This window comes from Castor canadensis, chromosome 5 (genome assembly GCF_047511655.1).
Source record: "Castor canadensis chromosome 5, mCasCan1.hap1v2, whole genome shotgun sequence".
Taxonomy (NCBI): domain Eukaryota; kingdom Metazoa; phylum Chordata; class Mammalia; order Rodentia; family Castoridae; genus Castor; species Castor canadensis.
Genome location: NC_133390.1, coordinates 127873372 through 127884349, shown reverse-complemented (window position 1 = coordinate 127884349; position 10978 = coordinate 127873372). Strand labels below are relative to the sequence as shown.

Sequence of the window (10978 nt, the reverse complement as noted above, 5' to 3'; positions counted from 1 at the left end):
AAGTTCCAGTTTAAACCTTCCTTTTTTTAAGTCAGCAAATCAGCACTTAATATGTATATAGCATCTGCTGAATCCAAAGACTCTGCAGTGTTTCAGGTACCATTTCTGATGTGCACAGGTCCAGCCTACTGACTATATGTAATAACAATATGGTGTATATCTATAGTGCCTGGGAATTGTTAATGGGTTACAGGGAGATGGGGAGATGTAGGCCAAGGAATACAAAGTTGCACATATAAAAGATCTAATGTACAACATGACGACTACTGTTAATACTGTTGTATTCAGCAGTCAGTTTTAAGTGTTCTTGCCACACACATGTACACAGAAAAGGGTTAGACCTGTGAGATGATGGATTTGTTCATTGCTTAACTATAGTAACCATTTCAATATATATACATATATATATATATATCAAAACAACATCATATTGTACACTTTAAATGTACAATAAAAATCTTCTAGGGCTGGGGATGTATGTAGCTCAGTGGTTTAGTGTTTACCTAGCATGTACAAGGCCCTGGGTTTGATCCCCAGTACCACCAAAAAAAAAAAAAAATCTTAAAAGAGTGTAGGTTTTAAGTGTGCTTACCATAAGTAAATAAATAAATATGTTCAGTAATGCATATGTCAATTAGCCATTCTACAATTTATACATATTTCAAAACATATTGTATACCCTATATGTGTACAGTTCTTGTCAACTTAAAGGATTGATTGGCTGGGGATGTAGCTCAGTGGCAGAATGCTTGCCTCGCATATGCAAAGCTCTGGGTTCAATCCCCACCACTGAAAAAAAAAAAAAAACTTTCCAAAAATAAAGTACGTAAGTAAAGCTTGAGAGAACCACTGTCTAGAAACTAGAATGTTAGAATGTGTGACCAAACAAGGTGATTCTTAACCTTTTTATCTGCCCTAGCATGGCAGAAAGAAGGGATATAACTTAATAGTGACTTACTAAAGGATAAAAATGACTAAGTCTAGAAAGAAACACGTGTGCTTTGGAAATACCTCCATCTCCTGCTGGTTTTGAAACCTGCATTCTACCACACAGCTGCCTTCCATGCACCCATACATCAAGAGTAATTAGGAAAATAATTAGACTTTTTATACCCATATGTGGTAACTTTATCCAAATAAGTGTTGTCTTTCCTCTAGTGGTACTCATATAAACATTTTTGTGGCATTTATTTTAGTTGATTTTTTTTGGCAGTACTGGGACGTAAACTCAAGGCCACACACTTGCTAGTCAGGTGTTGTCACTTCAGCCACTCCACCAGCCCAGTTGACACTTATTTTAGAAGCAGTTCTAACAGTTAATGACTTATCAAAGAACCTAATCTCATGCTGTGAGTTTTACCCAATGTTTGAGAAAAAAAAAAAAAATACACTTTCTATTGCCCACCATGATTACAGGCTTAACTTACTATACCTTATTTTCACATACTTTGGTTTATTTTCCCAAAAAATGAAACTAAGTTGATTAAGATTGGCTCCCTGTAAGGCTAGCCAAGAGTCAGCTGTACACTCTGAAGGCAGATTCAAGAAGTTTGTAACCTTGTTGAGAAAATCCTCAGCAGTTGTTCATATTTGAGGAATGAAATACCTGGAACCTAAAAGTTCTTATACATGTGAAAACAAAAGTCATCACCTTATTGCATAGTTGTATGTCAGGTAGGTAAATATATACTTCCTTTTTTTGTTAATATTGTTCATTTTCTACTTGCCAAAAAAAAATCATGATTATTTCTTAAACATTCTCCAGGGTCTCATCATAACCATCTTATTGTCTTCTTTCATTGTGCTTACCACTGCAGGTAAAAGTTGCAATCCTTAAATACATAGAAACTCTGGCCAAACAGATGGATCCAGGAGATTTTATAAATTCCAGTGAGACTCGTCTGGCAGTGTCTCGGGTCATTACTTGGACTACAGAACCCAAGAGCTCTGATGTTCGGAAGGTATGTTTTAATATGAGATTTAAAAGATAAATTAACGGCAAGTCAGTAGTTTTGGATTACCAATAAAGGAAGCAACCAGTTAGCAGTGAGTTATGAAGAGCTTTCATTTGTCCTTTTTAATTTATTTTAAATTTTATCCAATTAATACTCTAATTTTCAAACCTAGAATCAAAAATAGCTACCCTTGCCACTATCCTCCCAACCTCTAATTTTATAACCATTCAAAATATTCTAGGGCTGGTGGAATGGCTCAAGTGGTAGAGTATCTGCCTAGCAAATGTGAGGCCCTAAATTGAGACTCCAGTACTGGAAAAAAAAAAAACCCAAATTGTTTCTGTTACACTGACCAATATAGCCCCAAATAAGGGATACTATTATTTCTTGACTTATCATTTTTTAGCTATTATTTACTGATCTATTGATAAATATAAGTATTATGTTTATGTTGGTGAGGCCTTAGTTTTCCCATCCCATTCCCCACATTTTCCTATGTCCTTCCCCATAATCTTTAAATACTTATTAATCAGTTATTGGGAATTAACAGAAAATATTTACATTTGGCTCTACAGGTATTCCTATATCAAGCAGTTTGGTACTGCCTCTGTTCTTGTAGAAGCTTCATTTGTCATGGAGTTAATAATTTCTCATTTTTATTTTCCTGAGCTTTTGAAAATGTTTTAAAGTACATGTTAATATATTCAGTATCTCTGCCATATGCCTATGACTAATACTTTCCATATGCTCAAAACATAGGTTATTTATTATATTCTGGAAAGCTCCTTCCTAGATCCCTTCTTTTCTTCTCTGATTTAGACACGTTTTTCCCTAAGCCTGCTTGCACAGGTATTTTCCTGGACCTTCTCTTCAACATCTCAAATATATGAACTCACATATATTTCTCTTCAACTCACAAATATATGAAATTAAACCACTCACTCTGAATAACCAGTAGTGATCAAAGAAGAATTAGAGCCAGAAGCTGGTGGCTCACTCCTGTAATCTGCTTTGCAAGCACAAAGCCCAGAGTTCAAACCATAGCCCCACCAAAAAAAAATGCATTGAGATGAATCAGAATGAACACATGATTTGGCAAAAATTTAAGAGATGCAGCTAAAGCAGTAGGTGGAGGTAACTTTACAGCTATATGATGCTTATAATAAAAAGAAGCCTGGCACTAGTTGCTCATTCCTATAATCCTAGCTACTTAGGAGCTGAGATGAGAGGATCAGTTTGAGGCTAGCACAGGCAAAAAAAGTCAATGAAACCCCATCTCAATAGGAAAAAAGCTGATCATAACAGTGTGTACTTTTCATACTAGTTATTGCAGGAACCCTAAAATGGAGGATTGTGGTCCAGGCTGGCATGGGAAAAAAATGGAAACCCTATCTCCAAAATAACTAGAACAAAAAGGGCTGAAGGTGTAACTGAAATGGTAGAGCATCTCCCTAGCAAGCATTACGTTCTGAGTTCAAACCCCAGTGCCACCATAAAAACAAATGAATAAAAAGAAGAAAGATCTTAAGCCAATAATCTAATCCACCACCTTAAGACAGTGGAAATGGAGGAGCAAAGCAAACCTAAAGCATATAGAGGGAAAGTTAGAATTAAAACAAAAGTTGATAAAATAGAAAATAGGAAACTCCAGAGAAAACCAATGACATCAATAGCTGGTTCTTTAGAAAATTGGCAAACTTTTTGCTGGATAGAGAAAAACAGTGTAAAATCAGTCACGTTTTTAAGTAAAAGAGTGTTATGATCTGATTAATGTTTTTAAATACTGGGTTATGTGACAAAAATGGACTGCTGATGTTTTGTATAAAGGAGAATAGGATGAAAATGATACTCAGATGATATGCAATAACTTTCAGGCAGTGAGGGCCCTTGATCTGCTCTTAGATGGAAATCAAAGGCAGACTGGAGCAGCAAAGGTCAGAAGTGTTTTATTTGCAGAGAAGAGAAAGGAAAGGCTGTATGGGGTCATGCAGTGGGACCCAGAAACCAGTGGTCCCCTGGGTCATGTTGGAAATTGGGTTTTAAAGCTTTCTTTATTGCTCAAGGGCGGAGATTTTGACAGACAGATGTCAAATAAGAAATCAATGTCTCCTTGGTGCAAACAGATGTTTCTTGGAAAGGAGAAGGGGCCTTTTACCCCTGGCTAACCAACAACTTTTGGGAATACGTGGATCTCCTGCAGTCCCCCTTCAAAAGGGCAGCATTGATATTTAAAAGAACCTAAGTTCTCACATTCTGTAGTAGGAAAATGTCTCAAGCTGATAAATGAATTGTGTGTAAACCAGTAGGTGCCTAACCATCAGTGAGAAACAAGCATTATGTAGAGTAACTCTAGAGAGCTAAACAGGGGAACTGAGAAATACAAAACCTTTTCTATAAAAATCTTTGGATTTTTTAATTCATATGTATATACTACTTTCATTTAAAGACATGAAATATTATTTTGAACATAAATGCATGTAGTAGCTGGGCACCAGTGACTTATGCCTGTAATCCTTTCTACTGAGAAGGCAGAGATCAGGAGGATTGAGGTTTGAAGCCAGCCCAGGCAAATAGTTTTCAAGACCACATCTCGAAAAAAAACATCACAAAAAAGGGCTGATGTAAGTGGCTGAGGGTATAGGCCCTTAGTTCAAGCCCTAGTACCACAATAAAATAACATAAATAAATAAAATGCATGTAATAAACAAATGTGACAGAAAACTTAAAAGACCATATGATGCATGGATGACACGCACAGGAATTTCAGATGCTCAGGGTTCTTGAGCTTGCTCTGAGAATGAAAGCACAGGCAGACTCCAACAGCAGAGGTCGGAAAGATTTTATTTGCAGAGAATTTAGTTGGAGAAAAGAGAAGAGAAAGACTGCATATTGGAGAATGCAGGGGGACCCAGAAACCAGTGATCCCTTGGGTCAGGGTGGGGAGTGGGTTTTATAGCCTAGTTTGCATTGCCTGAGGGTGGAGATGCCTTTCAAATGCAAACAGGAATTTCCTAGGGAGGAGAAGTGTCTCCTTGACCACTTATGGCCCTTTTGGGACCTCCTGCAGTCTGTCCTTCAGTCCTTCATTCCCCCTCTCAATGGTAGCCCTAACTGCTGTTAGGGATTGGGACGACGAAGTCTGTTTAGTAACTGCTTCCTGCTGACAGGGGGCAATGAAGGGGCCCACAGCGTCAGGGCTGACCACAAGAGGGATTGTCAAGGGGACCGCGGTAGTAGGTTGTTTTTATCTCCACCAGAGGCATTTGTAGTTTGATGGATTCTAGGCAAGAAGAAACAAACTTGACAAGTAAGTTTAAAATGCAAGGCCCAAACACAAGCAAGAGGACAAGGGCAACTATAGGCCCCAGAAAGGGTAGGAACCAAGTCCTGGAGGGGAGCCAGGATTTTATTTGTTCCCATACCTGTGTAGAAATCTGAGTTTCAAGAGATTGCTCCTGGAGCCATTTAGTCTGTTGGAGAATGTAATCTGCACGTTCCTCTACAATGCCTGAAGTGTTTATATATGTGCAACAGGAGGTATTGGCAATGGCACATACCCCCCCTTACTTGGCCAAAAGAAAATCTAGGGCCAGGCAGTGGTCCATTACCATACAGGCAAGAGACGACAAAGACCTTTGCATGTCCTTAATGGCAAGGCCTACCTGGTCTGAGGTGTCCTCTACCACTTTGGTTAGGTTTTTTGCAGTTACATGATTGGCAATTACCCCATAGCTGATTCCAGCAAGGGCTGCAACTAATGCTGTTATCCCTAAAACTATTAGAGTAACCTCTCTTATTTCTATGGGAAGCTGCTCCTATTGTAGTTAGCATTTCTCTTTTCTTCCAAATGGCTGCATGAGCCTGCAGGATCAGGAAGGCGTACTTAGAATCTGTATAGATGTTGACTCTCTGTTTTCTTGACAGTCTTAGGGCTTCTGTTAGGGCCAATAATTCTGCCAGTTGAGCACTTGTATTAGGAGGAAGAGGACCTGATTTGAGGATGCCAAATTCTGTCACAACTGTAAGCTCTGTATGTCTGACACCATTCTTGACAAAGGAACTGCCATCAGTGTATAATTCTAGATCTGGGTTTTTAAGGGCTGATCAGTTAAGTCAGGTTGGGCAGCATAATTTTCCATAAGTACCTCCTCAAACAAGTGCTCAGGATTTCCCTCTGCCTCTGGTAGAAGGGATGCAGGATTTAGGCTCTGACAGGTCCTTAAAGTTATTTCTGTCCCTCCCAAAAGCTGGCCTGATATTTAAGTAGACAGCTGTCAGATAGCCAAAGTTCTCCTTTTGAGTTTAAAATTCCCCCAGGTCATTTGGGGTATAAACCATTAGGGGGAGGTTTAGGATAAGTTTCTGAGCTTCAAGCACTAGAAGGCTTACTGTAGCATTGCTCTGAGGCATCCTGGCCATCCCTTGGCTACCTGATCTAACTCTTTTTTAAGTAGCCTACTGGCTGGGGAGTGATGCCCCAGAGCTGAGTCACCACCCCCAAGGCCAGTCCTCCCTTTTCATAGACATATAATTGAAACTTGTCTTATATTGGGAGACCCAGGGCAGGAGCTGTCTTAAGAGCCTTTTTTAACCTGTGGAATGGGTTTTCTGACTTGTCGTCACATTCAATAAAGGGCTGGGTAGTATAAAGGCCTGGCTAGGTCTGTGTATCCCAGGATCCAAATTCTACAGTATCCTGTGACCCCCAAAAAGGCCCTCAATTGTTTTAGAGTTTTAGGTAGAGGAAACGTCAGGATTGGATGGATTCTGTCTTCTCCTTGAGATCTCATTTCTTTCTCCAGGACAAGACCTAAATATGTAACCCTAGACTGACACAACTGGGCTTTTTCTTTAGAGATCTTATAACCTCTATCTGCTAAGAAGTTTAGTAAGGACTCAGTGGCTCGTGAAATGACAGGCTCATTTGGTCCATAGAGCAGGAGGTCATCTACATATTGTAGCAGGGTAGCTTGTGGGTATTGCCATTCTGCCAAGTCTTGGGTTAGAGCTAACCCAAAGAGGTGGGGGCTGTCTCTGAATCCCTGGGGGAGGACAGTCCCCAGGTGACCTGCCCAGACTTTCTTGTGGGGTCCTCAAAGGCAAAGATAGGTTGACTTTTAGGGTGTAAGGGAATGAAAAAGAAGGCATCTTTTAAATCCAGGACAGAGTAGTAAGTAGTACCTGGAGGTATTTGGGCTAAAAGCATATAGGGATTTGAAACTACAGGATAGAGAGGCACTACTGCTTCATTGATCAGGCGGAGATCCTGGACTAGCCTCCATTTGTTAGGTCCCTTCCTGATACCGAGAATAGGAGTATTATATGGGCTGGAGCATTCTATTAGCAGTCCCTGTCTCTTTAAGTCTTTGATTATGGGAATTAGCCCCTCCTTAACTTCTGGCTTTAAAGGATACTGTTTTTGATGGGGAAACCAGGAGGGGTCCTCGAGATGAATTAGGACTGGGGCAGCTGTTTGTGCCCATCCCACAGTGTGTCCATCCATCCACACTGTAGGGTCTACTTGTTCCTCTATTAGGGGCAAGCAAAAGTACTCTCCTGGGGGTAAAAGTAGCTGTAACCCCCAATTTGGGTAGAAGGTTTTGCCCTAGCAGAGGAGTAGGGGTTTCTGGGACAATTAAAAAGGAGTGACAGAAATGGAAATCTCCCCAGGAGCAGGCTAAAGGCTGAGTGAAATAACGTTCTAGAGGCTGGCCTGATATGCTTCGAACAGTAATTTTCTTGGAGGACCTGGGTCCGGGAGAGAAAGGAATAGCTGAGATGCTGGGTCCAGTATTGATAAGGAGACTGACCTTGTGCTTAATTTGGGGCTCTTCTGCTTTTACAGTGGTTACAGAAGCCTGTATGGGAGGTCCCAGGACCCGTCATTGGGTGGGAGGCTCTGACCTCGGTTCCCCTGAGAACCGGGGACAGTGTGCCTTCCAATGTTTTCCCCAACAAATGGGACAGGGTCCCGAAGGTAGCTTTCTCCGGGGCACTCCCTCCTAAAATGGCCGGCCTGTCCACATTGAAAGCATGTCCTTGGGTTTGGACTTTGTCCAGGAGGAGCCTCTCTGAGCGCTGAGATCAGAGCCTCCTGCCACTTATCCTTTCTTTTTTCCCTTTCCAGGTCCTTCCTTTCTTTTTCTAAGTCCCTGTTATGTGGCTACACGGACCAATTGGTCCAGATCTCTGCTCCCTTCAGCCACCAATTTTTGAAGCTTTTTACGGATATCTGGTGCTGACTATGTTAGAAATTTATCTTTTAGGATGATTTCCTCTTCCTGTGACTCTGGTATAATGTTGGTATGCTTTTGTAAAGCATCCTTAAGTCTCTGTAGGAAATTTACTGGAGTTTCTAAGGGTCCTTGCTGTACAGCTGTGACTTGGGAATAATTAAGAGGTTTTACCTTGGCTCTTCTTAGTCCTTTAAGAATGCAGTGGATGAAATGGTTATGGCTCCATTCATCCTTGTCATTTTCAGGGTCCCACTTAGGGTCATACCTAGGCATTGCCTGATCTCCTGTTGGAATTGGGAATCGAGGCTCCCTTCTAGGTATCCAATGTCTTTGTCTTTCTTCTCCCTCCCCCTCCTCCTTCTGTGAGGGTCCAGTATGAGACAGGCCTGTAGGGCCTGCTTTTATCTAAGTGATAATTGTCTCCAGCTGTGACTGCCTGATCTAGCACCCACTGTTTCTCCAGAGAAGTGAGGGTCTGAGATAGCAATAGCATTATATCTTTCCAGCTCAGTTCAAAGTTTTGGCTGACTTCTCTAAATGCCTGGTTGTACTGATCTGGATTTTCTGTGTAATTTCCTAAATCCTTTTTTTATTTCTTTAAATTCACTCACTCTAAAAGGAACATGAACTCTGTCCCCTCTAGGAATTAACTGGAAGGGGTAGAGTCCTGTGGGACAGCGTCTAGTGTGTGAGGTAGCTGGGTAAGGGGGAAGAGGGGGAGCTGATGGAGCATTAGATGGGTTTTTTTTTGCTCAAAGGAGTTTGGGGGCTTTTTGCAAAGGGTTACCATGGTCTGGGTATCTAGCCTGCATTTGTTTAGCCATTCTGAGTGGTCTCTTAGGAAAAAGAACAATTGAACGTACGGAACTTTGGTCCACTTTCCCTCCTTTTTACAGAACATATCAAATTAAAGAGTGGTATTATAATTAATGCTCCCTCCTTCTTTCCTCGTCTCCCAGAGGATACTGTGGGCAAGCCTGGGTGCAGTAAAACTTGAGTCGCTTTTGTTGAAGACTTTCTGGATCAAGATCTTTCTAATGTTTTAATAAGCAGGCAAGGGGGGATCCTTCCTGGATCCTTGAGGCTTGATTTCCCATCTTAAAAGGGAAACAAGGGAAAATTGGTCACCTTAACAGAGGTTTCTCCTTTTATCTAAGCATCCCCAGAAAAGGAGAAACTCTAGTGGGAGAGGATGTCCCGCTCTCCCTTGCTCCTTCCATTGCCACTCGTGAGTAGAGTCGTGGAGGATTTACAGATAGATATCTCAGTTGCACCCACCCCCCTGAGATGATCTTTGACCAATCTCTCATCTATTTTGACTTGTCTGTTTGCCCTGCGACCCAGGTAGGCCTAGTTCTCCTCTATCAGCTGAATGCTTGTAATTAAAAAGTAACTCTGTCAAAGTAACCAAGAGGGCTTGCATGGCCAGAAGGAGGACCCCTTTAGAGGCATGGATGGGGATTCTTGATGAAGTAGACTTTTGTTCCCCTATATATCCTGTGAGGCATATATGTTTTCTATGAAAGGAGAGAGAGTATCTGGAAGCTTTTGCTCTGGTAAGAGGCAAAAAACAGAGACCTGAGGTTTTTGCCTTTTAACTGTTTTTTTTTTTTCCCTGAGGGCAGGCTGCGGAACCTGTTTAACCAGTTAAACCTGTTTAACCAGTTAATCTGATGCTTGACAAAGACAGTTAAGCCTAAATTGGAGATTAGCACTTTCTGATGCCTGTAGGAGAGATCTGATTGTCTGTTTGCTGCGGACATGGCTGGAGAGGTCCAAGACTTAACCACCTTTGGGACCTCAGGGCGGGTCAGGAAGTTGCATCTCCAGCCTTTGGGTGACACCGGGGAGTGCCCCAGCCAGAACACCTTTTGTGACTTGAAGACAAACTTTCCTTTCCACCAGCTGTTCTTGGACCTCCCCTTAAGCTGGTCAGATCTTGAAAGAGAGTGTTAGCATTTAAGGAGAGGAAAAAAGAAAAAGCCTTGGTGCGCTGAAGTCAAGTTCTGCCCACGTAGCATTGGCAGTGCAGTACAAACCCCTGCCCGGCCTCTGAGTTTCCTCAGATTGCCTACAGTATAGCTGTAGTGGGCTCGGACCTTTTCCTCAGTTTCCCAAGGAAGAAACCCTCCTTAACAAGACAGAGAGAGAGAAGGTCGACCTGAGAGTTCCACCATAGCTAGGCCGTGGTGGGGGGGTCTCTCCTGGAAAACAGACTCCACTGGAGTGCCGGACGCTCATGGTCACATTCCTAGGCAGTCTTTCCCAGTTTGGCACAACCTATACCGACCTCAGGTGAAGGCTGGTCCCTTCATGGTCGCCAAATATGATGCACAGATGACATGCGCAGGAATTTCAGATGCTCAGGGTTCTTGAGCTTGCTCTGAGAATGAAAGCACAGGCAGACTCCAACAGCAGAGGTCGGAAAGATTTTATTTGCAGAGAATTTAGTTGGAGAAAAGAGAAGAGAAAGACTGCTTATTGGAGAATGCAGGGGGACCCAGAAACCAGTGATCCCTTGGGTCAGGGTGGGGAGTGGGTTTTATAGCCTAGTTTGCATTGCCTGAGGGTGGAGATGTCTTTCAAATGCAAACAGGCATTTCCTAGAGAGGAGAAGTGTCTCCTTGACCACTTATCACCCTTTTGGGACCTCCTGCAGTCTGTCCTCCAGTCCTTCACATAGAAACAAAGCACTTGATCAAAATATTTTAAAGCTTTAGTAATTTAAATCATACAGTATACATGCAGAAATAAAGGTTTATATGGGAGATTAATTCATGATAAGGA

At 41.8% G+C, this 10978-nt stretch overlaps 1 protein-coding gene across 42 annotated transcripts in view; it reads left to right on the top strand.

Annotated features, from left to right (window-relative positions):
* The window catches only part of Clasp2 (cytoplasmic linker associated protein 2), a 206657-nt gene that overhangs the window by 153755 nt on the left and 41924 nt on the right, over window positions 1-10978 (top strand). For all 42 annotated transcript variants that reach the window (XM_074074091.1, XM_074074087.1, XM_074074085.1 and 39 more), the window contains one exon: window positions 1818-1961. In XM_074074091.1, coding sequence (XP_073930192.1) covers window positions 1818-1961 — 144 coding nt within the window. The remainder of the gene's footprint in view (window positions 1-1817; window positions 1962-10978) is intronic.